The 26,988-nt window shown below is 49.2% G+C and overlaps 1 protein-coding gene across 8 annotated transcripts in view; it reads left to right on the top strand.

The window, feature by feature from the left end:
* The first annotated feature begins 8,599 nt into the window (after positions 1–8,599).
* The window catches only part of LRRC27 (leucine rich repeat containing 27), a 43,431-nt gene continuing 25,042 nt past the window's right edge, over positions 8,600–26,988 (top strand). Inside the window, exons 1-6 of one of the 8 annotated variants that reach the window (XM_070245860.1) lie at positions 9,070–9,179; positions 9,567–9,889; positions 10,493–10,762; positions 13,933–14,063; positions 18,292–18,350; positions 25,115–25,267. In XM_070245860.1, coding sequence (XP_070101961.1) covers positions 10,556–10,762; positions 13,933–14,063; positions 18,292–18,350; positions 25,115–25,267 — 550 coding nt within the window. In that variant the 5' untranslated portion in view covers positions 9,070–9,179; positions 9,567–9,889; positions 10,493–10,555. The other 7 variants (XM_023636774.2, XM_023636805.2, XM_023636785.2 and 4 more) reach the window with 7 other exon arrangements.

The raw sequence follows: 26,988 nt of genomic DNA, 5'->3' as shown, positions 1-26,988 counted from the left end.
TGGAGGCAGCTGTCAGTTCCAACTGTTAATGGTAGAGACCCCATGCCCCACAGGGGCGGGGACTTCCCTTTGTCGTCATCCTGGGCATCCCCTGTGTCCTCCTCCTGCATCCTCTTCGAGGTTTACACCTGGGTTTGGTGGAGGACATTCTGTGTCTGGGGTCCACACCGGTCGCCCTGTTCTTGGTGCACACATTCCCTTTCACTGTCATCCTGGAGGGCTGCCTGTTGAGGTTGGGACCCCTGTTTGCTGTGTCCCACGTCCTCTTTCTTGGGGCGCTCCTTTGTTTGCGGGAGGAGTTCCTTCAGTAGCTTCTCATGAAAGAGCATGCGGGAAGCAATTTTGTTGAGCCCTTAAACCTCCACAACGACTTCAGTTCTGGCCTCACACTCGCTACAGAAATGCAGGTGGGAAGTCATTGACTTTCAGAGTTTTGAGGGCATTGCTCCACTGTTCTCCAGCCTGAATGACTAGCTCGTGTTGCTAGTGAGAATATAGATGTCTGATCCTCCATAGGTCGTCTGTGTGGTCACTTTACTCCTTCTGATCTTGTAGGACTTCTTCTTTGACAGAAGTGTCCTGAAATGTCACAGTATGTGACTTGCTGAGGGTCCATTTCTATTCTTTGTGCTAGGTGCCCAGTGGACGCCTCTGCTCAAGAAACACACGTCCTTCAACTCTGGAAAATTTACAAAATCATTTCATAGATTCTCTCTCCCCCTCTGACTTCTCTCTTTCTGGTTCGAGTTGTGAAATGGATAGATCCTACAGTTTTCACATATGTTCTCTCCTGTTTTCCACCTCTTCGCACTTTTGCCCTGATTTGGGGAGATCGTCTCAAGTTTATCATCTAATCCAGGGTCTCTCCAGCTTCCCACTATTGACATTGGGGACCAGATAATTCTCTGTTGTGGGGGCCGTCCTGTGCACGGTAGGGCGTTGTAGCAGCCCTGCCTCCTCCCACTAGATGAAGGTGCTCCTCTTTCCTAATCCCCCGATCCTAGGCTGGGACAAGGATCAGCGTCTACAGATATTGCCCAATGTCCCCTGGTGGGGGTGGGGGAGGAGGCAAATTTGCCCCTGCTTACAAACCACTGATCTGATCCTCCAACTGAGTTTTTATTTCTGCCCTTAGGTTTCTAATTTCCCAGAGCTGTTTCCTTGTTGATCTCTGAATGTCCCCCCATTTAACAGCACCCTGCTGTTGAGCTTTGGCTGAAATGCCTTCTCATAGATCCCCAGTAGTGCGGTTTGTTTAAAAGATGTTTTCTCCTCCCTGAAAAATCTGTTCCCTCCAAATTGCTTTTTTTCTGCTCGTTTACTCTGAGGAACGGGCCCAACTGGCCTTGTGCTTCCTTCTTCTTGGTGGAAAATGGAAGATGCAAGAATTTGTCTTTACTCTAGAAGGAGTGTCTCAATTTGCCACCAGCACGGGACATATAAAGATGTTACTGGAATGGTGGGCCCCTGAATCGTTGTAGGATGATCTCCCTCCATCCGAGAGCACATGTCCACACGACCTCCAGTGTGTGTTTGCCCCTCCAGCTCATCCATGAGCAGGCGCGGGGCCTCCACTGTGCTGTTCTGCAGGACGACCACCAGTCCGCGTCTACACAGACTGTTATGACAGAGGGTGGGAGGCCAGCACAGGCCTGGGGCAAGGCTGTGGTTGCCGCTGTGTCCACTCCACATGAACTTCACCTGTTTCTGATCACTTTTGTGACAGAGAAGGGGAAATGCAGATCAATGGCTGCAGACCCAAGCCCTGCAAAGAGAGCCTGTCTGTCCAGGGGCTGCACTTGGGGCTACCGGTGGAACTTCAAGCTGTTCACCGCCGTCGTCTGGGTTCCACCTGGTTTGTGCTGGCCCAGAATGATGAACCAAATCCAAAGGCCTCACTGGACCTTCTCACAATGGCAGTCCTTACCCCACAGGTTAAGAAGCCAATGGGGGTAGTTTTAAAACGTACATCGAATTTGTTTTCCTCAGGTATGGGGGTACATGCAGAAATGACCGCCCTGAAGGAAGAAATTTCTACTCACAGTTCCTAGAAGGCGGAGGCTCAGACCACCACCTGGGGCCATGTAGCAAGGCCAGGGCTGGTCAGGAGGCAGAGGGAGGCAGGGAAAAGTGGACAAGGGCCTTTGTTGTGGTTTCCACGGGAAGGACTGGGTCACAGCTGAGCAGGCTTAGCACTGGATGGAGTGAGTAGTCTCGGGAGGCTCTGGGCTGTTAGGGTGGCCCTAGCTGTCTGATACCTATTGCCTCCTGGAGCGTAAATGCCCGTAGAGGAGGGGTTCAGATAGCTAGTTAGTCCGGTTAGTTTACATACGAAAGGCGCCCCCCCAGGTGAGTCTTCTGCTGTGTGTAAGAACTGGCTGGCCTGGCAGGGGCAGTCTCTCCCCAGTCCTCAAGACCCCAGGTGCCAGAGCATGAAGATCACAGAAAAGAAGAAAACAGTTAATACAGGGCTGAGGCTGACAACATATGTCTACTCCACTGACACATTCAGGGACTGGAAAAAGGACCACTGCAGGGGTCTGCAGACCCAGTGAGCCCATTACAAACCACACATGGGCCAGGACATATTTACTACTTGGTCTCCGTATTCTTACTCTGAAAGGGGGCAATGGTGGTAGTTAGGCCTTTGGTACCTCCCCAAGAGATATGCTGATGCTAGTGTGGAAGACAGAGTGACACCCCCAAAGATGTCACGTCCTAACCCCCGAAAGCTGTGAATATGTCCGATTACATGGCAAAAGGGGCTCTGTGCAAGTGATTAAGTTAAAGATGTTAAGATGGGGACATTGTCCTGAATTATCCAGATGGGTTAATGTCATCACAGGGTCCTCAAAGAGGGAGGCAGGAGGGTCAGAGCCAGAGAAGGAGATGTGACAATGGAAGCAGAGGTTGGAGGGAGGACGTTGATGGAAGGGGGCTACAGGCTAAGGAATGCGGGAGGTCCCTAGAAACCAGAAAAGCCCAGGGAGCAGATTCCCCTTGGAGCTTCAGTAAGGAGCCAGCCCTGCTTCACCTGGATTTCGCCCAGTGAGAGCCATGTCAGCCTCCGGATCTCCAGAACTGTGAGACAAGAAAAGGTGTGTTGTTTTGGGCAATTTGTCACAACAGCAATAGGAAATACACTAGAGTTAAAATAAATTGTATTTGCCTTATTATAGCGAACATCAAGCTGACGAAAATCCATCAAAACTGGCCTGAAAATACTTACCTCACAGCATCAGTCTGTTCAACCAAGAGCTTTTAGCTTGACATGAAAACAAAGCATTTCCTATCTTTTAGCACCTTTTGTGTATCAGAGATATTTGCCGTCTGTGTAATCAGGCTTCTTAAGAAGCAGCTCTATCTGTTACTGCTATTGCTTTCTCTTCAATGAAAGAATGTGCTCTGCTTATCAGAAATTATTGAAATACAACTGCATCCTGTGATTTTAAAGATGGAACAAAAAGCCAGTGAGAAAGATGGGAACACACCATTCATTCATTTATTCATTCACTCAACAGTGACTGGGCTCCCGCCTGCCACAGGGCACTGTGCTCTGCTCCAGGGCACGGCCTCCGCCCCTGGAAGCCGTGTTGCTCTCGTGGAGCAGAGCTCCCTGAACGACACCTTGAGGAGCCCCTATGACACAGAAGAGCAAGGTCCCAAGTGACCCACATTTTTATTGCACTGATGGCCCTGCAGGAAGTGAGGGACATCTCCAAGGGACAAGGAAGCGAGTCAAAGCCTGAGAGTGGAAGTTGGCGTGGGGAAGGCCCAGGTGTCTTGGGGACGTCATGGGGGGGGAACTGCTCCTCTGAGTGAGCCCACAGGAAGAATTTGCTTCATCCCCAGAAAGGGAGAGGGGAGAAGGGAGAGCCGGGAACGAGGGAGAGGTGAGGGGCTGCGACTCTGTGAGGTGAAGGACCTGAGACGCTCAGGGGGCACGAGAGCAGGGCTGCCCTCTGCCAGGCTTCAGGGGTGTTCTGAGGACTGTGAAGATGCCTGGATTTTACTAATCCGTCAGTGCAGAGTAAAAGAGAGGGGCCCTGGGGAAGCCAGCCCTCCCTCCCTGTCTACCTCCCGCCCCCTCACAAGTCTGAAGTCACAGGAACCTGGGAGAGGGGCACGGGTGCCCACAGCCCATGGAATTGGCACGGGTTGGAGTGGTCTATGGGGCTAAATGGTTTTGTACCCAAATCTCCAGGCCAGGAGGATGGAGTCCACAGCTGGGTGATGCAGCGAGGTCATCGCTTCGGTTCATCTGAAAAATTCACTGCAGAGCCATCACATCCCTGCCCGACGTGCCGAAGGACCAGCTCTTCCTAAGCTGTCCTGCTCTTCTCCGGGCTCTCCACCGCAGGCCTCTGCCCGTGGGGTGTTCTCACAGGGAGTCACATAGGGAAACAAAGGTCATCTTTGCTTTGCTTAGTCCTCTTCGAGGAAGAATAGAATATTTCACCTGTTGCATTTTATAACAATGGCCGTAGCAGAGCAGAAACAGAACCAGCTGCTGAGAAGCATTTCGAACGCCTTCCCAAAAATAATTTTTGGCTCTTTTGAAATCTGTGAAACTTACCTAGAGATACTTATTGTCCTTATTTACAACTTTCTATAAAGAAGATTTAAAGTTTTTTAAAAAATGTGGTTGCTTCTTTGCTTTTCTTTTGATGTGGATATTAGTTTTTGGGAAACTATCAAACATAACTTCTAGCAGTTTCACACCAAGAAATTAAACAGGAAAAATGAAAAGAGCAAAACTCTTGGGGCCAGCCCAGTGGCGTAGCGGTTAAGTGCGCACATTCCGCTTCAGCCGCCCGGGGTTCGCCGGACCGGATCCCGGGTGCAGACAAGGCACTGCTTGGCAAGCCATGCTGTGGCAGGTGTCCCACATATAAAGATGGACACAGATGTTAGCTCAGGGCCAGTCTTCCTCAGCAAAGAGAGGACGATTGGCAGCAGTTAGCTCAGAGCTAATCTTCCTCAAAAAAACCCAAAAAACAAAAAAGAAGAGCAAAATTCTTTTATTTGAAAAACATGCACTTCCCCTGGGAAAGATGGCATTATAAGTCCACACTCAGAGGCCCTCCCCTGATTCCCTCCATTCAAGGCTACAACAGAAAATTTTAAAAAGAAACATTTAAAAACCATAACACTTTCATAGACCAAAAGTGAAAGGAAACACAAGGCAGTGTGGAGGACTGAGACTCTGGCCTGTGGGGCTCTGGGCCCAGAAACAGCCAAGGTGGCTGGGAAGGAAAGGTGGCCGTCCCTGGGCAGTAAAAGGTCTAAAACTGCCCCAAGAGAGTGGAGAGCAACAACCCAGGGCACCAGGTAAAGTCTCCCACCTTGACAACAGGAAGCTGAGAGAAAATCAGCATCTGTAGCAATTGCCTACGGGTCAAGAAGAGGATGGACCTGGGCGCTTGCTGCTCCATCACGGGATCTGCAGTTCTCAGCAGCGTGGCTGGGCAAGAGCCCTGAGCACCCAGCGTAACACACCTGGCTACCCAGAGCCCCAGGGGGCTGGATGGAGGCAACTGAGACCATGACACGCAGAAGGGTGGGCACAGAGAGGGAAAGAGACCACAAACCCCTCACATAAGACGAGCCTAAGAGCCTAAATTCCAAAACACGTGACTCTAGGAAGAGAGGTGACAGAGTCAGCAAGCAGCAGATGAATTCAGCCTGGATGAAACGAAAAAAATAGAGTGGTCTGAAAAGTAAAATACTACACCCAACTTTAAAATAAGTATGTTTAGGATTCTCACGGTGGTGAAGAGAAGAGAAAACATCCATAAAAATTTAAAAGAGATCATAAAACCAAAACTGGAAAAAATTAAGAATAAGTGGATTTCAAAAAATGAGAAGTGAGAAATGAAGTCATCAAAAAACAACTCAACAGATGAGACAAACTCTATTGGACCCCAGTGGAGACAGATTTAGTGAGAGGGAAGACAGTGTGCCCAGAACACAGGCAAAAATTAGGAAGAGCAATTTCGAGACATGGAGAATAGACTGAGTGGATTAAACCTCAGAGGAGATGCAGGGTAAGAGGGTCAAGGTCAGGGCACAGCCCACGGACCACATTCTATGTGAAGACAGAACGACTAGAAGTGTCCACAACTGCAGACATCAGAGCTCAGGTAGAAAGTACACATCAGGCGCCAAGCAGCATAACCGACAATCAATCCACACTTAGAATTACTGCAGTGAAGCTTCAAAACCCCAAGCACACCGAAAAGACAGATTCCCTTCACAGAAATGGCAATTTGACGGACAGCAAGCTTCTCCTTAGCAATGACAGCTTTCAGAGAGTAATGTCCTCAAAATTCTGATAGAAAATAACTGCCAACAAGGAGCTCCATATCAGCTAAACCATCATGCAAGAGTGAGGTCAAAATAGAGACTTCCTTACATTCACAGGCATAGAGGAATCACTTTTGTGGCTCCCAGTCTCTCCCCTTTGGAAGCAGAACGTCCACAGCGATCACACTATGCACGTCCCACCTGTCCCACTGCGGACCACCTGGAAGCTGCTTTGAACCTCACATCCTCCTTGTTTGTGCCTCCAGAAATTAACAGCCTGTCCTCTTCTGCCTTCCAAATGCCATGCAAGAGCCTCTTGGCGGCAAACTTGGACCAAGGTGAAACCAAAAAGCGATTCAGGGCAGTATAGCTCGCAAGGTCTCTGCAATGCAGAGGAGACACTAGGAGGAAGTGCTGGTGGCACGGGGTCTATCAGAGACCCTCCAGCTCCAGCTGCGTGAGGGCTGTTCACTGAGTGTCCCGTGCAGATTACAATCTTCTCTGAATTTTCTTTTTTTTTTTTAAGATTGGCACCTGCACTATCATCTGTTGCCAATCCTTTTTTTTTCCTTCTTCTCCCCAAACCCCCCCAGTACATAGTTGTATATCCTAGTTGTGAGTGCCTCTGGTTGTGCTACATGGGATGCCGCCTCAGCATGGCCTGATGAGCCGTGCCATGTCCGAGCCCAGGATCCGAACCGGTGAAGCCCGGGCCACCGAAGTGAGCGTGTGAACTTAACCACTCGGCCATGGGGCCGACCCCCTGACTTTTCTGAACTTTACTCTTCCTGCTTGTTTGTGGGTATTTTCTTCTTCCATTTCAACAGTTCTTTCTTCAGCTCTAAGTAATTTGCTAGTAAACCAACCCAATGAGGTTTCCACTTGTTACTGTATTTTTCATATCTAGATCCCAGGTTTTGATTCCTTGTACAGTTTTCAGCATCATTCTTGCTTTTACTTCCTTGAACATGTTAAGCCTCATTGTTTCAAAGTGAGTGCTTCATTATTTGGGCCTCCCACAGGTCAGTTTCTGTTTTCTGCTGTTTCTCTGATTTGATGTGTTTGTGTTGCCTTGTGTGTGACACACATTATACATTCCCAAACCATGGAGATAATCTCAGACCTTAGATGGGATTTTCTTCCTCCTCTAGAAAGGATCGCTACCTGCTTCAGGCAGGGAGCTAACAGCACACGTGCCCTAGACCACCTCAACACATCAGGGTTTCACATGATCCGTAGCTGAGCTTCAGTCTCCGTGAGGTTTGGCCTTTCCCATTCATGCCTTTCCTAGAATACAGCGTTTTGGGGCTCCAAATGGGGGTTTAGCAGCCCCTCCCTCTCCGTCACCCCCGTTCTTCACTGCTAACAGTATCCCCGATTTATTTTCAGGTGTTGCGGTGGCTTTGTGACGTGTCAACATGTCTAGGCTAACTACTTCTCCACAATTCTCTTTCCTGCAGGTTTCCTAACTGGGCTACAGAGAGGTATTGTGCATGAGATCCGAGGGGGAAGAAGTGAGGGAGCAGCCGTGATGTTTCCACCCTTGCAAGGGCAGGGCAGGGGCCCAGGTGTGGCTGCAGCTCACACAGGTCGTTTATCTGCCAGCTCACCTCACTGGGGGGAGACAGGTGTGCAGGCACTCTGCCGTCCCGAGTCCTCTTTTAGCTTCTCCAACTCCTGAGCTAGGCGGGTATGCAAATCTGTGATGAATGGCGCCGAGTTCTCCTGCAGGACATCCACAGGATGGATCCACGCTGGCAGTTCCGGCCTGCGTCCAGTTTGCTGCAGGTTCATCGGTCCTCATGTCCCCCCCTTTACCTCTACCCTCCCTCCCGACTCCCTGCTCTGCTCCTTCACGCTTCTGAACCAAGCTAGAGCACAGCCTTCAGAGACCGTGCCGCCAGCTCCACATGCAGAAGTCAAAGCCCTGCAACAGCTCCTGTAATGAGATCATCCCTGTTGGCTCTGCGTCCGACTGATACAGGTGACCACAACGCTCCACCTGGGTGCTAGGAGAAGGGGGCCCCGCCCCAGGGAAATCCCCACTGGTCTGAGCCACCACAGCGGTCGTCTCACTTCCCTTCTGGTGACTGGTCCAGGAAACTGAAGCAACTCTGGCCAGATCTTAGAGGCAAGTGCCGGGGGCTTCTGGGAAGGATGCTTCCCTGTGACATGAGAGGGCCCCTTCTTCTCCTGCATGGTGGGTGTCCGTGTGACGACGCATCTATGACAACAATCCCGTGACCCCCAGAGGACCTGGGACTGCCTGCTGCAGATGGCGAAGTTAAAAGGCGGGAAGGACTTTCAAGTTCTTGACACCGGGTCGGTCAGCCCGAAATGGAACTTGCCGTGCTTAAGTTTAAGGGGCGGCCCTCCGGAGGGGCCCGCCCAGGCCCCGCCCCGTGCGCAGCCCCGCAGTCGTCTTCCTCGTGCATCACGACTCTCTGGCTTCGGCACACGTGTCCCAGTTGCCCGGACGCTCCGACTTCTGTGTGAGTGTCACCCACCGCCTGGCAGAGGAGATGGCAGGCGACAGGCCAGCACTAGGGACCCTGGCGGAGACGCTGCAGCCCAGTCAGGTGCCCCGCGCGCAGGCGCACCACATTCTCCGCGGCTGCGCGCCTTCCGCGGCTTGGAGCCTGCGGGCCTCCGTATGGCCGGCGTCTCCATGGCGACCGCGTGGTCCTGGCGGCCTCCATTGTTGGGTTGTCGCTCTGGGTCCCCCGGGCGCGCGGCGTGCGACTGGGGCGGAGCTCCGCAGGTGAGTGGGGGCGCTGCGGCTGGAGGGTGGTCCTGGGGTCGGTGGGCTCCGGGGTAGGGGGCGCCGGGCAGGGAGGCGGAGGTCGCTGGGGTGTGAATCGGAGGCCCCGCAGGTGAAGCGCGGGGCTCCAGCAGGCGGCGGCGGGGGCGCGGAGCTCGCTGGGCCGGAGGGTGGGCGGGCGGGCTGCAGAAGGAAGGTGACGTCCCCGTCCCGCAGCCCCTCGTGCCGTGTCCCGCCGCCTCAGCCCCGGGTACTGCCCCGCACAGGCTGCGCCCCCAGGACTGCAACGTGAGGCCCAAAGCGCCGGGGCCACCCCAGCCTGGCGTGAGCGGGGAAACCGAGGCAGGGTGCGCTGGGGACCTGGAGCAGCCTCTACGACCCCGCGGAGCCCGCCCACCCCCCTCCTCATTTTGAGGCTCTGTTGCTTTGCTGTCGGTTTTAAGATATTTTCCCTGTTTAGAGGTTTGTAGGAGGTTGAAACCTCCCTCCCCTCCTTCAGGGTCGTCAGTGATCCACAGAAAAGGACCCCCGGGGAAAGGCCCAGGGTCTCCAGGGAGTGCAGGCAGCTGTGAGGTCAACGCCACTCCTTAATTGCTTGACGTTTGGGCAGTTCCTTAACGAATCCAAACCTCGTATTCCTCATCCCTAAAATGAGAACGCAGTCTGTGTGTGCACACGTACATATCAGTCGTTGGGCTGTCAAGTGGATCATGTTCATGAACCTATGCATGAAAACTCGTAAGGTTCCAACGATGATTGTCATTGCTGGATAAATTGTTTGGAAATTACACGTGGAAGAATGCCTCACCTGATGATGTTGTGGTGAGCCACAGTTCTTTCACTTTGTGTTGAGCAAAAGTATTGCTGAACAACTAAAATTCAAGATTCTGTTTTGACACGTTTTCCCCAGCACCCAACTTCATGCTCACCAGTCCCAGAGCCGGTCACTGAGCCGAACTGGTGAAAGTGGCAGGCTTCCTGCCCAAGGAGCTTAAGGCATGGTGGAAATGTCACAGAGCCACAGCAGAAATAAGAAACTGCAGACTTAGGAGCCCCGCCCCAGTACATTTTGTGGAAGGAATACATTGGTTTACTGAGTTTGGTGCCTTCTGCTATGTTTTCGTCCCTAAAACAGCCATTCCTATTTTGCATCATTGTGTTTTCCAAGAGTTTAAATCTGAATCTTGAAACTCTGCGATACAAAGTGAACGGCAGAACATTTTGATCTGAACCTTGTTGCATTCCAGTTTTGTTTTGTTTTTTTTTTTACAAATTTAAAAGTCAAATTTATGATACTGTTTATTAAAAATGAGGGTTTCGTAAGCAAGTTAAATTGTTGCAGACCTGGCAGGTAGCTTGCCCATCTGCCTGCAGGGTCATGTCAGTGTACTAAGTTGTTACTTCGTCTCCCCTCCCTGTCTCCAGGTGACTCCAGACCAAGGAGGATGAGCAGTGGGCCCCGGAGGGCTGCTTCTTCCTGTCTGACAGATGGAGGGAAGCAGCTTCTACAAGGTTCGCCCTGGGGCTGCTGACCCCGAGAGCATCGCTGGTCAAGCCAGGAGCACGCCCGCCTCCCCCTCCACAGACGTTCACAAGGGTCTTAAGGGGGTCGTCTTTTCCTCCTCACCGATCTTAGACTTGAGTCAAAGTGGTCTTCACCATTTAGGAGAGATCTTTAAAATCCCCACCCTTAAAGTAAGTGGGCATTCCTCCAGGCGTTGTACACATGTGCTGTGTAGGCAGAAATGAACAGTTCAACCCCGTGGGTTTTACTTGTGGCTCCTCTTTAGGAGAGTGACATTCTAGAGTGAGAGAGGGGAGGGTTAGCTCCCAGTTTCATGTACTGCTCACAACAGAGTGAGAAATTCGAGTATGGGGACCAGCCAGTGGAAATACCCATGGAGTCAGACCAATATCCTCTCTCTCCTCAGGAATGTCAGGTGCCAAGAAGCCCGTGATAGAAACCAGTGCCGAAAACACCCTTGGTCTCCTGTTTAAAACACAAAACCCCTAAGAAACCATGCCGTGTTCAAACAGTTAACAACTGTTTCTCAACCACACATTACTGATGTCACACGCTGGTTTACCTTGTGCCCGGTGCCTTCGCCAGGTCGTGCCTTCACCTGCCTGTAATGCAGCAGGTGCTGTCTCGTCCGGGTGATTTCTAGAATAAGCTTCCGTCAGAGCACAGCTTTGACGTGAGACAGGCGAGCGCCCTCAACAGCGGTGTTGTCACTGCTCTGTAGCCACGTAATTTCCTTAAACCTCGTTTGTCTTCATTTGGAAGATGGGAACAAGAATATTTTCATGGGTTGTTATAAGAATTAAACAATAATGCATATAAAGCACAGTGTCCACAACACAGCACACACTCGACACATTGCACCGTTATGGTGATGATTGACAGTCTTACAAAAACTGTATACTTAGATTATAGGTAGCTGCTTAATTTGTAAAACCCCACTATTGTGTGTTGCACACCCTGTTTTTGGTGTCAGGGCCAGCACTGATCTTACTGTTTCTTTTGTTAACACTGACCTCTTGGAGTGAATTAGTGGGTCATCAGGGCTCCTGTAAGGCATGTGTCACTTTGTTGTTTCGTTTTTTTGCTGAGGAAGAGTTGCCCTGAGCTAACATCTGTTGCCAGTCTTCCTCTATTTTGTATGTGGGTCACTGCCACAGCATGGCTCGATGAGTGGTATAGGTTGGTGCCTGGGAACCGAACCTGGGCCGCTGAAGCAGAGTATGCTGAACTTAACCACTAGGCCTCAGGGCCAGCCCCCTACATGGCACTTGTAATGAAGCAAATGCTCTCAACTCTAAAATCCAACAGTGTCATGAGGTTTATGTTACCTTTTTGCATAAAGGAAGAAGGAGGAAATTCCAAAACCCTTCTTCAGGCTTAATAAAGAAACTTCGTAACTATTCATGCCTTTCAGAAAACAGATGTCAGTATAAATTTTATTACCATGGCAACAGATCATGGAATACAGGAAGGGACCCCATCGTCACATGGTCTCATGGGACCGTGTCAACTCAGGTGAAGTCAACTCACCTTTACCCGAGCCAGCTCTTTGACAAAGAGTAGTGCTGTCTTTTCTTATCTTTCTGGGAATCCTTTTTCTGGCATTAAGGAGGGTCTGTGACTTAAGGCTGAGTACTAGAACTGGCTTGCCCTGAAGAGAAAGAGCGGGCCTGAGGAGCTTAATGCATGTGCTGTAGCCGAGGGCGAGAGTAGCCACGTGCGGGGTGTCCACTTGTGTATCTGTAACCCAGGGCCGAGAGCGGCCACGCTTGAGGGCTCCACGCGTGTGTGTGCAACCCAGGGCCAAGAGCAGCCATGCTAGAGGGCTCCACGCGTGTGTCTGTAATCACCAGATTGCTCCCCGCAGCTGTGTGCCACTGCCAGCAAGGAGCGCCAGTGCCCGTGTCTGAGCTGACTGAAGACTTTCTTCCACACACTTATAACAAGTGTGGCTTCCTGGCCAGGGTCTCTCAAGTTTCTGCTGTAACTCATGAAAGGACTTGGAAGGTGGTGTTGGAGGTGGAATTGGGGGTTGAGAAATTGTGATCAGAAAGGAGTGGGGTGGTGCTCTCTGCCGTGCTCAGAGGGTCTTTTCATAGAAAAAGTGCATAATCGTGATGGCTGATGCTTACCCAGCACTCCTGTGTGCCAAGCACTGCTCACTTAGCACACCCCAGGAGGTAGCTCCCCTTGCCCATTTTACAAACAAGGATGCTGGAGCACAGAGAGGTTCAGGAACTTGCTCAAAGTCACACAGCTCTTAGGTTTGAACCCAGGCAGCCTGGCTTCCAGGCTGGTGCTCTTAACATCTGTACTCTGTGGCCTTGGTAGGTAGAGATATGTAAATATGTACATATATAATATATAAAGCATTGTAAATATATAGAACATCAGCATTAAAGAAGATATTTTTTAAATTACCCATAATCCTGCCACACTGTGACTGTAAAATTATATATATATACATTTTACGTGGCTAAAATCGGTGTCTTAGATTTTGTCTTCTACCTTCTGCTACAGTCGTGCACCGCATAATGACATTTGGGTCAACAACAGACATGTGTGCAACGGTGGTCCCGTAGGATTAGTCCCATACAGCCCAGGGGTGTGGTGGCTCTACCATCTAGGCTTGTGGAAGTGCGCTCTGTGTTCGCACAACGACGAAGTCGCCTGAGGACGTGTTTCTCAGAACTCACCCCTGTCGTTAAGTGACACACGACTGTATCTTATTTATGATGATGACTTAAGATTCCGCTGAGTTGTCCCGTCGAACTGTTCCTGGAGCGGTGGTCACTGGAGTGACTTGTGTGTCTGTTTGTCACGGATAGCGCTACAGCAGGTAGCTCGGTGCTTGTGTCTTTGGTTTCCTTTCGATTATCCCCTAGGATGAGTCCCCAGGACCAGACGTGGCTCTTGCTGTTGGGCCACTGAGCTGCGCGGGCTGCGGGGGCTCTGGGCCGGCCGGGCCTGAGAGCCCTGAGTGTGGGGCCAGGAAGGAGAAAAGTGACTTTAATAAACTTTGAGGATAGTTTAGTGTGAAGGCTATTTGTAGAAAAAGTGTGCTGTGCTCAGTGGTGGCGTGTGAGCCGTCAGCCAGGAGGGGCAGCGTGTCCCGGTGGGGACGTCCCTCTCGGCTCCTGTGCCCGGAGGCCCGGCCTGTGCTCTCTGGTTCTCACGTCTTCTGTTTAAACCACTTCAATAGGGTAAAATAGTAGGGTTTTCTTTTAACTTGCTACGTATGGTTGCAATTGCTAGTAGGTCTTTTGGAAATGCTTTTAGGATATGTCATGTTTTAAAATTTGGTTGGTTGACTAAACACTCTCTCTTCTTTCCCTGGAAGCAATTGTATCTTCAGAGAAATGCCCTCTCTGCGATTCCCAAAGATTTCTTTCAGTTACTGCCAAACCTTACTTGGCTAGACCTCCGGTTTAATGGAATTAAAGTGCTTCCTTCTGGGATCGGATCTCACAAGTAAGTCGTCTGTTTATGTGTTTCTAGATTTAAGAAATGATCGTCTGTCAAATGACTGAGCGCCTGCTCTTCTGCCGCTTGGCTCCCACTCTGAATGTTGACTTCAGAATAAAAGCATTTACTGGTGTCTTTAAAGCCAGCTGAGAGGTACGATGGCTGCATGGACCAAGTACACGTAGCTATCATTCTAATTTAGGACATTTCATACCAAAAAGAGTGCTGGTAGCCACAGTGCCTTTGCTGGACAGGCCCTGTCGTTTTTGCAACAGCTGCTTCTACCTCTGGCTCGTGTCATGTGGAGCTGCCAGCAGGGTCAGAGGTACTGCTGATGAATTACAACCAGCTGCTCAGGGCCCATGGGCCTGGATGTATCTGTATTGGTTCCTGGTAGGTAATGAGAATTCTTCCCATTTTGGAAAATTGGAAACCCCAAGGTAAGCAGTGTGTGCTGCTGTCCTGCCACACTCCTGCTGCCTCGACTTCAGGGGTTTCCTGCCGCTCCTGCTTCGTGCCTCCCTTCCTCCTCCTCACCTGTGCCCCTCTCAGCAGCCAAGCGTCGGCTGGCATCCTCACTCCCTCCAGGAGTCACACTCACCGTGAGGCCACCTTCCTCTCCTGACCCTTTTGCCTTGAGTGCCCAGTCCTTTTATGCTAGTGTTTCTCAGCCTTTTGAAAACCTTCTGATAAACATATCAGGACCTCCTTTAACGTGAATGCATCCTGGGCAGAGGAAAGCATGTGCAAATGCCCTGAGGTGGATGTGTGCTTGGTGGATGGAGGGATGGCAGGGAAGCCAGTGGAGTGGAACAGAGGAGGGGAGAAATGGTAGGAGATGCATGTAGGCAGGGTCGGCCGAGCTTGTAGGCTGTGGTTGCGATTTTGGATTTCCTTCTGAAAGAGATAGGAAGTCACAGGAGAGTTTGAATGGAGATGGGTGGGATTTGACTGGGCTTTAAGATCACTCTGTAAGGAGGGTTACCAGGCCAGTTACGAGGCTGCTGCAGCCGTCCATGCAAGAGGCGGCAGCCTGGGCAAGCTGGACAAGGCAGAGCTGTGGGTGGACCGCAGAGCCAGTGGGAGTCAGGTTGGATGTAGGGTGGGGAAGGAGGGGAGGTGTGCAAGGGCGACCCCCAGTTCTGACATGAGGAAGTGTGTCTGCAGTGAGCCAGGGGATCGCTCTGGAAGAGCAGAGTGGAGGCCTGTAGAAAGCCCTTTGTTTCCTGAACTGTAGCTCACTGTTTTTAGAAGTGTTTGTTAAGAGGTGAGTCTTGTGTCATGTGTGACAGTAAGAGAACATCTCCGTGGATCATTTGTGCCTTTTCAGGCTTTGCAAGGAAGCTGCTAATTTCTGATGATAAGCAGGTGCCTGCAGCAGGTGGCATGAGCCAGGAGCCATCTTCCTAGAGCTCCTGGGGACAGTGGGGTCTGCAGAGCAGGGAACCTGCCACAAGTTGTGCCCCTGCTCACGGAACAGTGTCCTCGGCTCCCACCTGGGCCAGGCGCACTTGCTGAGCCCTGGTCTGCCAGCTCGTCATGTGACAAGTGGCTGTGTGTTCTCTGGCCCTGCTCCCACTGTGTCCCTCCCAGCTTGGCCCAGGTGGCCCCACCAGTCTTCCAAGCTTGTGGTCAGGGTGGTTCAGGAAGCCGTGTTCTTCACAGAGCATCGTCTTTGAGTAGAATAGCGTGGAGCCTTTGTCCGCACATCGTTGCAGCATTAGCACTCAATTCTGTGGAGTCGTTGCCACTCACAGGGGAAAGGAAACGGAAGCCCGGCCCGTATGTGCTCTTCTTTCTTCTAAATGAACACACAGTTCTCAGATCCTGAAATTCTTTGATTTTACCAGTCAAAGCCAGCTGCTTACTGTTTAAGATATAATTTTGCATGTGATTTATAACCCATTATATCATTAAAATTAGATCAGCCTGCTGAAGAGCTGAAACATATTAATTAGAAATTTTAAGTAATTATGGGCTTATTAAAAGCCTTAAACTTTCCAAAAAGCCTAATTAAGACAATGCCAGTGTTAGTGTCCCCGTCCTCGGTGTCTTGGATGTGTGCGCTTGCTAACAGAGATTAAAGCATCCGTCAGTGTGTGCTCCTTGGGCAAGCAGCTGCAATCCACTGTGTAAAGTCGTGTGTTCAGCTGAACGTCGGTGACATGAAATGGTGGGTTACTGATAGTGTGCGAGGGATTAAGGTTTGTAAATTTATCATCTGAAGCATGCAAGAGTACTTTAATATTTTGTCACATGAGGTGGAGAAACCCCCTGTGCACTTTCAGGTTAGTAGTTGGCTAACACGCTCCCCCCCCCCGAACAAACAAACAAACAAACAAATGTGCTGGAACATTCCGGGCCTTGAGGCAGATCTGGTGCCGGAGAAGCCGAGGGTGCTGTCCCCCGGCATCTGTTGAAGGACCCTGTGGAGGGCTGACCTCTCCTCCCTGGCTGTTTTTGTGTTAGTGAGATAAAAGGGGCTGAGCCAAAAATATTCGAAGTAACAACGTTGAAATAGTTCTCCTTTGTGTCCGTCAAGAAAAGTTTAATTCGTAAAGTTTCTTCCTGAAACTTCAAATGATAAGGAAAATCCAGGAAAGCCGATGGAAAGGAAATTGTCCTGTCCTCAAGGAACCTGATTTTCCCTCGGGGTTGCTAATCAAGAAACTGAACTTAATTTAGATGGAATGCTTACTAGAACTCTCAGTTGTGTTTCTGTGAAGTTGTATTTCCTCTTTTCAAATCTTGGGGATCCTGGTCAGTCGTGGTGTTGGATTTTAATTTTTTCACCTTCTGAGACAAAATGAAACGTGAGGCGCCTCCCTCCCCCCGCCCCTGCCAAGTGTCGATTCATTTACAGGGTTTGTGAGAGTGCTCTGCTGTCTGTGCCAGCCTCTGCTCCTCTCTGAGGAGCACTCTTTGGGACAGGAAAGCTGACCATGTGGGATACAGATTGGCCTATGCTCCAGGCCACTCTCGGTTGCCCAGTCGGCTTCCTGGACCCTGAGGGCGTGGAGCCTTCCATGCTCCTGTGATCCAGGAGAAAGCAGATGGGGACTTCTCTCCGGGCGGCTGTGAGGTCTTCGCGCCCTCCTGGGGGTGCCAGGCAGCCATCCCCTTCACAGAGCAGCCCCACATCGCAGTCAGCATCCCTGAGTGCCTGCGCGGGCCAGCCGCTCTCTGCTGTGGCGTGGGTGCTCCAGGCTGGCAGACCGTCCTGCGGCACGTCCAGCGGTTCTCCAAAGGGTCTCTCAGTGAATCCCGGCTGGAGCAGGTTCCGGGGGACAGGGACGGGGATGGGTCCTGCCTTCTGCTTGGGTGCCATGAGAAGGGGCCTTCGGAGCCCGGGGCTGAAAACACTGAACAATCAGGATATTTTCAGTCTTTTTACGCCAGATTTCAACTGGGGATCCTTGAAAAGTAAAGGAGAAAGAAGTTGATTGTTAGTATATGGTACTTTTAATTTTAATTAACTTTGAAAACAAAAAGAAGTCTAATAGAATAAAAGGGGCAAGATGGAGTTTAATATGAAAGATTTATTTTCCCACATCATTCAATTAGTAAATTTTTATTGGGTACCTTCTTTCTAGCCTATCTATCTATGATATGTTTCATGGTAAATTTTACAAAGGATGCTAAAAGGTCAAATATGTGCAGAAACGCCCCTTGACCCATGTTTGCTGCTGAGATGCCCCAGGGTCCTTCATGTGCCAATTGCTCATCCCCAGGCAGGGCCAGTGCCCTCTGGCCGAAGTCTCCCAAATGTTTTCACAGAGCCTCTTAAGACACACGCCTCCCAGCAACCTCAGCAAGCACTGGTGGGTGGTGAGGACGTCCCGGGCCATGGGGCAGCCCGAGCATGGGTTCTCAGTGGGGCGAGTTTGGCCCCACTGGACATTGGCAATGTCTGGAGATTTTGTGGTTGTCATAACTTGGGGAGGGGTTACTCCTGGCACTAGTGGGGAGAGGCCAGGGTACTGTTTGTAACCCACAAGGCCCAGGACAGTTCCCCCAACAATTGCCTGGTCCTCAGCGTCAGCAGTGCTGAGGCGGAGAGCCATGTCTGCTCATGGCGCTAGACCGTCCGTAGGACAGCAGTAAATGTGTGTGCATCTCTGTTGAAGTTGCCCCCTTAAGGAGAAGACGATGAAGAAATCTGATAGTATATTTTAGGGATGGTCATTTGATTTTCTGCTTTTTAAATTACATATTTTTTTCTCTTGTTTTAAAGGCATTTGAAAACCTTGCTTTTAGAAAGAAATCCCATCAAAATGTTACCTGTGGAGCTGGGTAAGTGTTAAAACAATAAAGTGGAGGATGGTTTACAATGTGGTGCCCTGTGGTCGCTGGAACCTGTAGCGGAGACCTCCGGCGTGATGCAGGAGGCAGGCTGGCTGGTGTCTAAACTCCCCTCTGTGTCGGTCCCTCCAGGCTCCAAGACACTGCAGCCCCCAGAGCTGCGGGTGTGCTCACACGTGTTCTACAGATAGCGTAGGACACACAGCGTAGTGTGAGAAATAATGAAAACCGAGGCCTTTGTACCCAGTGCACAGCGTCGCCCGCCCTGATTCCAGCTCCCTCCCTCCCTCCCCGCCGAGCAAACGTGATGTGTGTTGGCCACTGTCTTGTTTTCCTCGGGCGCTGCACCACTTAGGGATCCTAAACAGTACATGTTGAAAGGCTGCCTTTCGAACTTGTCCTAGGTTGGATCGTACCATACGTGTTCTTGGTGATGTGCACGCTTGGCTCTCCGCTGTTGGGTGTCCATCCCTGTGAACATGCGTGACTGTAGAGTGCTCATTTTTGTGAATTCTCCCTGCTCTGAATGAGGGGCAGGAGGAGGGCAGCGACATTCTCTGTTCTGCATCTGTTTTGTCTCGTAGATTTCTGCTCTTTATTCTCTTTGCTGTCTTTGGGTTTAGCTCCCTGTTCTTTCTTCTGACTTATTGAGGTGGAGGCTCGGATGGCTGATTTTGAAGTTTTCTTTTCTAGTCTGTGTGTTTACGCCTGTAATCCCGGTCTAAGCGCCGCCTTGGCTGCATCCCGCGAGTTTCAGCATCCCGTGTTTTCACCATCATTCAGCTCAAAATGCTTTCTAACGTCCACTGACCGTGGGCTCTTTGGGAGCGTGTTGCTTAACTACAAACAACGGGAGAGTTTCCACTTACCTTTCTGTTACTGAGTCCTAGTTTACTGCCACGTGTGTTGTGTAATTCCGGTTGTTTGGAACTTGAGGCTCGCTTTCTGGCACAAGATGCAGATGTTCTGTCTGGTGAATGTAACCTTGTGCACTTGAGAAGAAAGACTGTGTCTTCTCAAGTTGTTACTTGATGTAAGGTTCTCTACATGCAGTTTAAGTCAAGTTGCTTTGTCATAGTGTTCGAATTGTCTACATTCTTGGGGTTTTTTTTCTGTTTGTATTGTCAGTTCCTGAAGTGTGTTAACATCGTCCACTGTCATTGTGGATTTATCTACAGTCCACAATTTCCTTTTAGATCTGTCAACTTTTATATTTTGATAACGTGTTACTGGTCGAATAAAAATTTAGGATTTTTATGTTTCCTTGTTGCTTTTGCTATTCTGGTGTGTGTAGGGGTGCCTCATTGTGGTTTTCATACGTGTTCCTCTGATGGCCAGTGATGTGGAACTTCGTCATGTGCTTCTTGGCCATTTGGTCTGTGTCGGTGTGGCTGCTGCAGCCTGCTTCTCGTGCTCTGTACGCGGCGTGCTCTCCATCTGTCTCCCTGCAGCCTCCCTGTGTCCAACCCTTCTGTATTTTTAGTGTGTTCCAGGGGGCAGGCCCTCGTTGGGTCTTGCTCTTTTATCCAGTTGGACAACCTCCGCTTTTAATTGAAGGGTTTAGTCCATTAAATTTAATATAATCATTGACAAGAATGGATTTGGGTCTGTCATCTTACGGTTTGTTTTCTGTTTATCGCATTTGTTTTTTCGTTTCTCTGTTTCTACTTTCCAGGTGACTTTGAGTTGATGGATATCACGTAGACTTCCATTTTAATTTACTGACGTTCCTTCAGTGGTTTGGCAGCTGCTCTCGGGGGTCCAGTGTGCTTCCTTAGAGCGGGCACGTGCCAAGTCACGGCAAGCGTAGCCGCCTTGTAACCACACAGAGCACTCACCCACCCCTTCCTATGCGTAGTTGTCCTGTGTATCGTGTCTGGGGTGTTATAAACCCACAGTACAATGTTACAGTTTTTACTTTAAGCAGTCATGTATATTTTAAAGAAATTAAGGGGAAAAAAGTCTTTTATATTTACTCAATATTTAACATTCCTGATCCTCTCTATTCTTTCCTGAAGATCCGGGTTTCCAGTTGGCATCATTTTCCTTCAGCCTGAAGAACCTCCCTTCGGATTTCTTAAAATCAGCCTGCTGGCAAATGATTCTCTCAATTTTTATTTTTCTAAAAATGTCTTTATTTTTTTTAAAGATTTTATTTTTTCTTTTTCTCCCCAAAGCCCCCTGCTACATAGTTGTGTATTTTTAGTTGTGTGTCCTTCTAGTTGTGGTGTGTGGGACGCTGCCTCAGCATGGCCTGATGAGCAGTGCCATGGCCTCGCCCAGGATCCGAACCAGCGAGACCCTGGGCCACCGAAGCAGAGCGCGCGAACTTAACAACTCGGTCACGGGGCCGGCCCCTAAAGATGTCTTTATTTTGCATTAATTCTTAAAGGACATTTCTGATTTAGAAATACGGGTTGAATTTTTCATCCAGCACTTTAAAGACACCCTGTGTCTACAGGCCTCGGTGGTCGCTTGCTGCTGCTCTCCTGTGCCCCTGTGTTCATGGCCTTTGATCACTGTCGAGCTTCCTGTGTCTGTGCCCTTCAGCAGTTTGACGCTGATGTACTCAGGTGTGGTTTTCTTTGTATTTATCCTGCTTGGAGTTTGTCAAAGTTATTCAGTTTTTAAATTCATGTCTTTTGTCAAATTTGGGAAATATTTTGGTCATTTTTTCTTCAAATTTTTTTCTGCTCCTTTTCTCTCTTTTTACCTATATGTTAGACCTTTTGTTATTGTCCCACAGATCACTGAGCTTCTGTACATTTTAAAAAGTCATTTTTTCTTCTTCAGGGAAGATAGATAAATGTCTTTAAGTTCATGAATCTCATTTCCTGTTGTCTCCAGTTGGCTCTGAAGACCCTTTAGTAAGTTGTTTTTTCAGATACTAGGACTATTTTCAGTCTCAGAATTTTCTTTTTCTGTCTTTCTTCCTTCCTTCCTTTTTCCCTCCCTCCCTCCTTTCTTTCACTGAGGAAGATCAGCCCTGAGCTAACATCTGCTGCCAATCTTCCTCTTGTTTTTGCTTGAGGAAGATTATCCCTGAGCTAACATCTGTACCAATGCTCTATTTTTTTGTATGCGGGGCACCTCCACAGCGTGGCTGGTGAGCAGAGTAGGTCCGTGCCTGCGATCTGAACCTGCAAACCCAGGCCGCTGAAGAAGAGTGCACGGAACTTTAACCATTTGGCCACAGGGCTGAGCCCTAGATTTTTCCTATTTTAAAAATAGTTTCTACTTTTTCTGCTGAGAGTCCTTATCTTTTTCATTTGGTACAAACATGTTTCCTTTCATGTCCTTGGGCATGATTGTCATCAGTGCTTCCGTTAGTCCGCTCGGGCTGCCATGACGAACCAGCACACACTGGGCGGCTTGAACAGGGAAACTGGTTTTCTCACGGCCGCAGCGGCGGGAAGGCCCAGATCAAGCGGTAGCTCATTGGCTTCCTTCTGAGGCCTCCCTCCTTGGTGCGTGGACAGCCGCCTTCTCGCTGTGTCCTCACGGGGTCCCCCCTGTCCTCGTGCACCCCTGGTGTCCCTTCCCCTCCTCATAAGGCCCCCAGTCACACTGGACCAGGGCCACCCTGACAGGCGCGTTTTACCTTAGCCCCTCTCTCCAGGCCCGTCTCCAGACACAGTCGCATCCTGAGGGCCTGTGGGTTAGGGTTCAGCCTGGGAGTTTTGAGGGGCACGTTTCAGCCCGTAACACCGTGAAATTCTGGCCTGCTATTCTGGGTTGTCTCAGAGTTGGTCTCCATTTCTTGCTGTTTCTCTGACATGTGGGTCGCATTTTCCTGTCTCTTCGTCTGTCCAGTAATTTTGGACTGTGTCCCAGACGTTGTTAGAGACGCGGTGTGGAGAGTCTGGTTCTGCTGTACTCCTTGGTAGAGAACTGACTTTTCAAACTAAGTGCTTAGGTTGATGGGACTAAGACTCCACGCTCAGTCTGTCTTGCGGTGGGCGGGAGGTGACAGCTCTACTCCAGTCTTTGAGCCTTTGCTGTGCTGCTCGGAGCCGTCCTGTGCGTGGGAACTGGAGGCCTCTGCAGAGCTGAGAGGCGTCACAGGGCCCCGTGCAGTCTCGTCTTTCTGGAACACCCCCCGTTGCTGCCGTGGCAGCTCTGCAGTCTGCTCTCCAGCCCCCAGGCTGTGAATGTCCGGATGGTTTCTCTCATGGTGTAGCTGCCCTGGGTGCTCTCCGGGGCCTCCCCTCAGGCAGAAACCCACACGGATCTACGCGGCTCTTGCGCCAGTCTCTTCCTGCAGCTGCGGTCCCCTGTAGCTGTGCCTGCCCTCTGTTGCTCCCCTGCCGACAGGTGGCTTGTGTTTGCCCCCTCCTGGTTGTCCGTGGGAGAGTTGATCTGACTGGAGCTGACTGGATGTCACTGGAAGCAGAACCTCTCATGGTGCCATTCGTATGCCTTCAGTGTTTGTCTGGAGGCTGTCCTGCATCCTTGACCTGGGACCCTCTCCTTCCCTCACGGAGAATGTGCTACTGTCTGTCTGTGTTACCTCCTCCCTGCCTTTGTGGTGTTTCGTAGGTGTTGCTTTCATATGTGTTACAGATCCAGCAAACACTTTTTAACTGTCAGTATTTATTTATATGTCCTCACGTACTTACCCTTCTGGTGTTCTTCGTTTCTTGACGTTCCGTGCTTCCATCTGGTATGACTCTCCTGGCCTGAGATCTCTCTTTAGTAGTTCATTTAGTCTGCTTGTAATGAATTATTCTAGTTTGGTTTTGTTAAAAGTCATCTTTATTTTTCCATCATTTTTGAAGGCTATTTTGGCTGAGTATAGGAATCTAGTTTTAGGGCTTTTTCTCTACTTAAAAAATATCTTTGAGGCCAGCCTGCTGGTGTAGCAGTTAAGTTCATGTGTTCCACTTCGGCAGCCTGGGATTTGCCAGTTTGGATTCCAGGCGTGGACCTATGGCACCACTCAGAAGGCCATGCTGTGGCAGGCGTCCCACATATAAAGTAGAGGAAGATGGGCACAGATGTTAGCTCAGGGCCAATCTTCCTCCAAAAAAAAATTTATATATATATCTATATTATCTTCTGGTTTCCATCACCTGTTGAAAAGTCAGCTGTCAGTCTTAATGTTTTTCCTTTAAAAGTAATGTATCTTTTTTCTCTGGCTGCTTTAAAATTTTTCTCTTTGTGTTTAATTTTCAGCAATTTGTCTATGATGTGTCTAGGTGTATTTTTCTTTATATTTACTTTGTTTGGGGTTTACGGAGCTTCCTGAATCTGGTTATTGATAGCTTTAATCAGATTTGGGAAATTCCTGGCTATTGACATTATTTCTTTAGACATTGCTTCTTTCTCCTTCACTTTTTCCTCTCCTGGGACTCTGGTTACATGGATGTTGAGATTTTGATTCTGTCCCTCGTCCCTTGAATACTCTTTTCTCCCCCCATCCTTTTCTCTCTGTGTTCTGGTTAGTATTGTTTTCTGTTGAGCTGCCTTTGACTTTGCAGATTCTGCCTCCTGCCATGTCCAGTCTGCTGTGGACTCATCCGGTGGGTTTAGTGGTTTTCAGCTGGACTTGAGATTGTGTGTGAGCAGGAAGATTTTAAATTACTAATTTGTTTCTTTAATTGTTATAGGTTGATTCAGAGTCTCTGTTTCTTTCTGCATCAGTTATGGGATGTCTTCATTTCATCTGCATTTTTGAAGGATGGCTCTGCTGGATTCAGAGAACTTTATTAACATTTTTTTCTGCAGCACTTTGACTGCCTTGTTCCATTTCCTTCTGGCCGCCGTTGTTTTTGACAGGAAGTCAGCTGTTGTTCCCTGTATGTGACGAGTTGTTTTTCTCTTACTGTTTTTAGGATTATTTCTTTTTCTTTCTCTTTTGGTAGTTTGTGATGTTTCTAAGTGTGAATCCCTTTGACTTATATTACTTGGGGTTTGTTAAGCTTCTTAGATGTATGGATTAATGTTTATCATCAAACTGAGGGTGTATCTGGCCATGGTTTCCTCAGATATTTTTTCTGACCCTTTCTTTCTCTCCTCTGACTCGTGACGTAGATGTTGGCACACTGGATGTTGTTCCACAGGTCTCTGAGATTCTGTTGTTGTTTTAATCTTTTTTCTCTCGGATCATCAGATTGGATAATTGTTATTTTTCCATCTTCATTCACTTATTGTTTCTTCTGTCATCTCATATCTTCTCTTGAGTTCCTCTAGTGAATTTTTCATCACAGTTTTTGTAATTTTCAACTCTAGAACTGCTATTTGGTTCTTTTTTATAATTTCTATTTTTATTGACCTTCTGTGTTTGTTGAGTCATTTTACTGTGTTTAATTATTTAAACATAGTTTTCTTCGTTTCTTTGAATGTATTTGTAATGACTGCTCTGAAGCTTTTGTCTGCTTGGTCCAACGTCTTGGCCTACTTGAAGACAGTTTCTGTTGACTGCCTGTTTCCTGAGTACAAGTCACATTTTTCTTTACTTTGCATGCTTTCTAGTTTTTTTGTTGAAAATAGGCATTTAGGTAATATAGCAACTTTGTGTTAGGATTTCTACCTAACAGCTGTCACTGCTGCTGTTTGTTTTATTTTGTAGCTAGCCTGTCTCCTCTGCAGAGTGTTTTTAAAAGCAAATCTCAGATATCTGTCATATTATTTTACCCAAAATTCTCAATAGGATCTTTCATTTTTTGATGTGCAAACAGCTCGTCCCCTCGCCTCCTGGTTTTCATCCCGCAGAAGGGTGTTGAAGTGCTGCTTGTTTCTCTTCTCCCTTGCAGGGAACGTGACGACACTGAAAGCGCTGAACTTGAGGCATTGCCCTCTGGAATTCCCCCCTCCGCTGACTGTGCAGAAGGGGCTGGTGGCCATCCTGTCCTTCCTGCAGACCTGTGCAGCAGAGCACTGCTCCTCCCAGGATGTAACTTCTCGAGGTTTGTGGGACAATTACTGTGATGAACCACGTTAAAACCAAAGCCAGTACTTCATAAAATCAGACCCCTAGGGAGCCTGTCTTCCCTTTGATGGTGTCATGAGGAACATGGGAGCCTCGAGCGTCCTCGGCTGGACCCCCACACAGCAGTGTGTTCATATCTCCGTCCTGGCTGCCCAGAGCTCTGTCTTTTCCTGATTCTGTGCTCATGGGTTTGCCTCCTCAGTGCTCCTTGTAGAGCCTGTCTAGGGTCAATTTTGGTAAAAGTTCCTTGGGATCCATCAGGTGAAACAGACCTCACCACTGAGCCACCATCAGGCCATTGCTTCAGGAGCTACTCAGTCCATTAGACAACTGTGTAACAATAAGCACACGGAAATGTCCTGAGGCTGGAACAAGAGACCAGCATGAGAATGGGCTGTGTCAGCATGGTGGTCTAGCCACTTTTTGTGAGTACTCACTAAACAATTCCATGTTTTCATCATGTTGATGAAACAGATCCAACCCGATGTTCTGCAATGCTCATGATTAATCTGATCTTGAATAAGTGCTGTGGTTACACTCAGACAAAGTAAACTGGCGATAAAGGAGAATCATAATGAATGCTCACCAAAAAAGTAAGAGTTCTGAAAATCAACTTCAGAATATCTAAATTTTGCTATTTAAAACATGGCTTCTATAATTAAGAAAATGCATAAATTTGAAACAGTTAGCCAAGGTGGTCATATATGTGCTATAATAGAAATGTGTAAATAATTAGGTCTGTCTCAGAAGGTGTGAGGGATGTCCAAAGTGATCGGGAAGTGATGCCGTGTTTAATTAACCTTTATCCCAAGTCCAAACAGGTGGCTCTGGAATGTGTGATGTACACTGTGGTTGTGTTTGTGACGTGTCTGAGTTTGGCTCCCCCAGAAGCAGCTCCTGAGACAGGATCGAAGGGCCAGTGGCTGATTTAGGAGATGATCCCAGGACACACTGAGGAGGCACGGGGGAGTGAGACAGGGAAGGAGAGGATGCCAGCAGAGGTGAGGGACCAGGCAGGTACGCCCCAGACACTAGTGCTTTGTCCTGATGCCGGGGGCTCTGAGAAGCAGGTGAAGCCCCTCTGGGCCTCACCTGGTCACATTGAGCCTCGCAGGCCCTGTACAGACTTATTGGGTCAGGACCTGCATTTCACAGGGTCCCCAGGGCGCGCTGATTTTTATGGAAAGCTAGTGCTGAACACAGGCCCGGGGGTCACTCCGCCACAGGGCGAGGGAGTGGGGCCTGCCTGCTCCAGCACCAGCACTGCTTGGTGGAATGGAGGGCTTCTCCTGGGGGTAGGCACATGGTTCCCCAGCCCTGCAGGCCTGCCTTCATGTGCCAGAGGAAATGCCCGAGCTCAAAGATACTGGTGCTGATCGGAGGTGAGGCCAGCCAGTGCTGCAATGGTGAGGGCCAAGGGCACGTGCTGGGTGCCAGTGGTCTGCTCCAGGTGGTCTGTTTTGTCCACTTGACCTATTATCTTGAATCTTGAATTTTCTCGTTTACTAAAGAATGTATGAGGTTTATCTGTTAATTACAGATCAGAATCCAATGCCATCGCAGAAAGGATGCCAAGGTTCTGAGTCTCTATTTCGAGTCTGAACCCAAAGCCAAAAAGGAGGCCATGTCATCGTAACCTGTGACCTAATTTTGTCTTGGGGATGGTCCAGGAGGTGGGGGTTGCTCGTCCTAGGCAGA

The sequence above is a fragment of the Equus caballus genome, chromosome 1 (genome assembly GCF_041296265.1).
Source record: "Equus caballus isolate H_3958 breed thoroughbred chromosome 1, TB-T2T, whole genome shotgun sequence".
NCBI lineage: Eukaryota > Metazoa > Chordata > Mammalia > Perissodactyla > Equidae > Equus > Equus caballus.
Note: the sequence above shows the minus strand (reverse complement) of the source record. Positions and strands in the feature narration are given on the sequence as shown.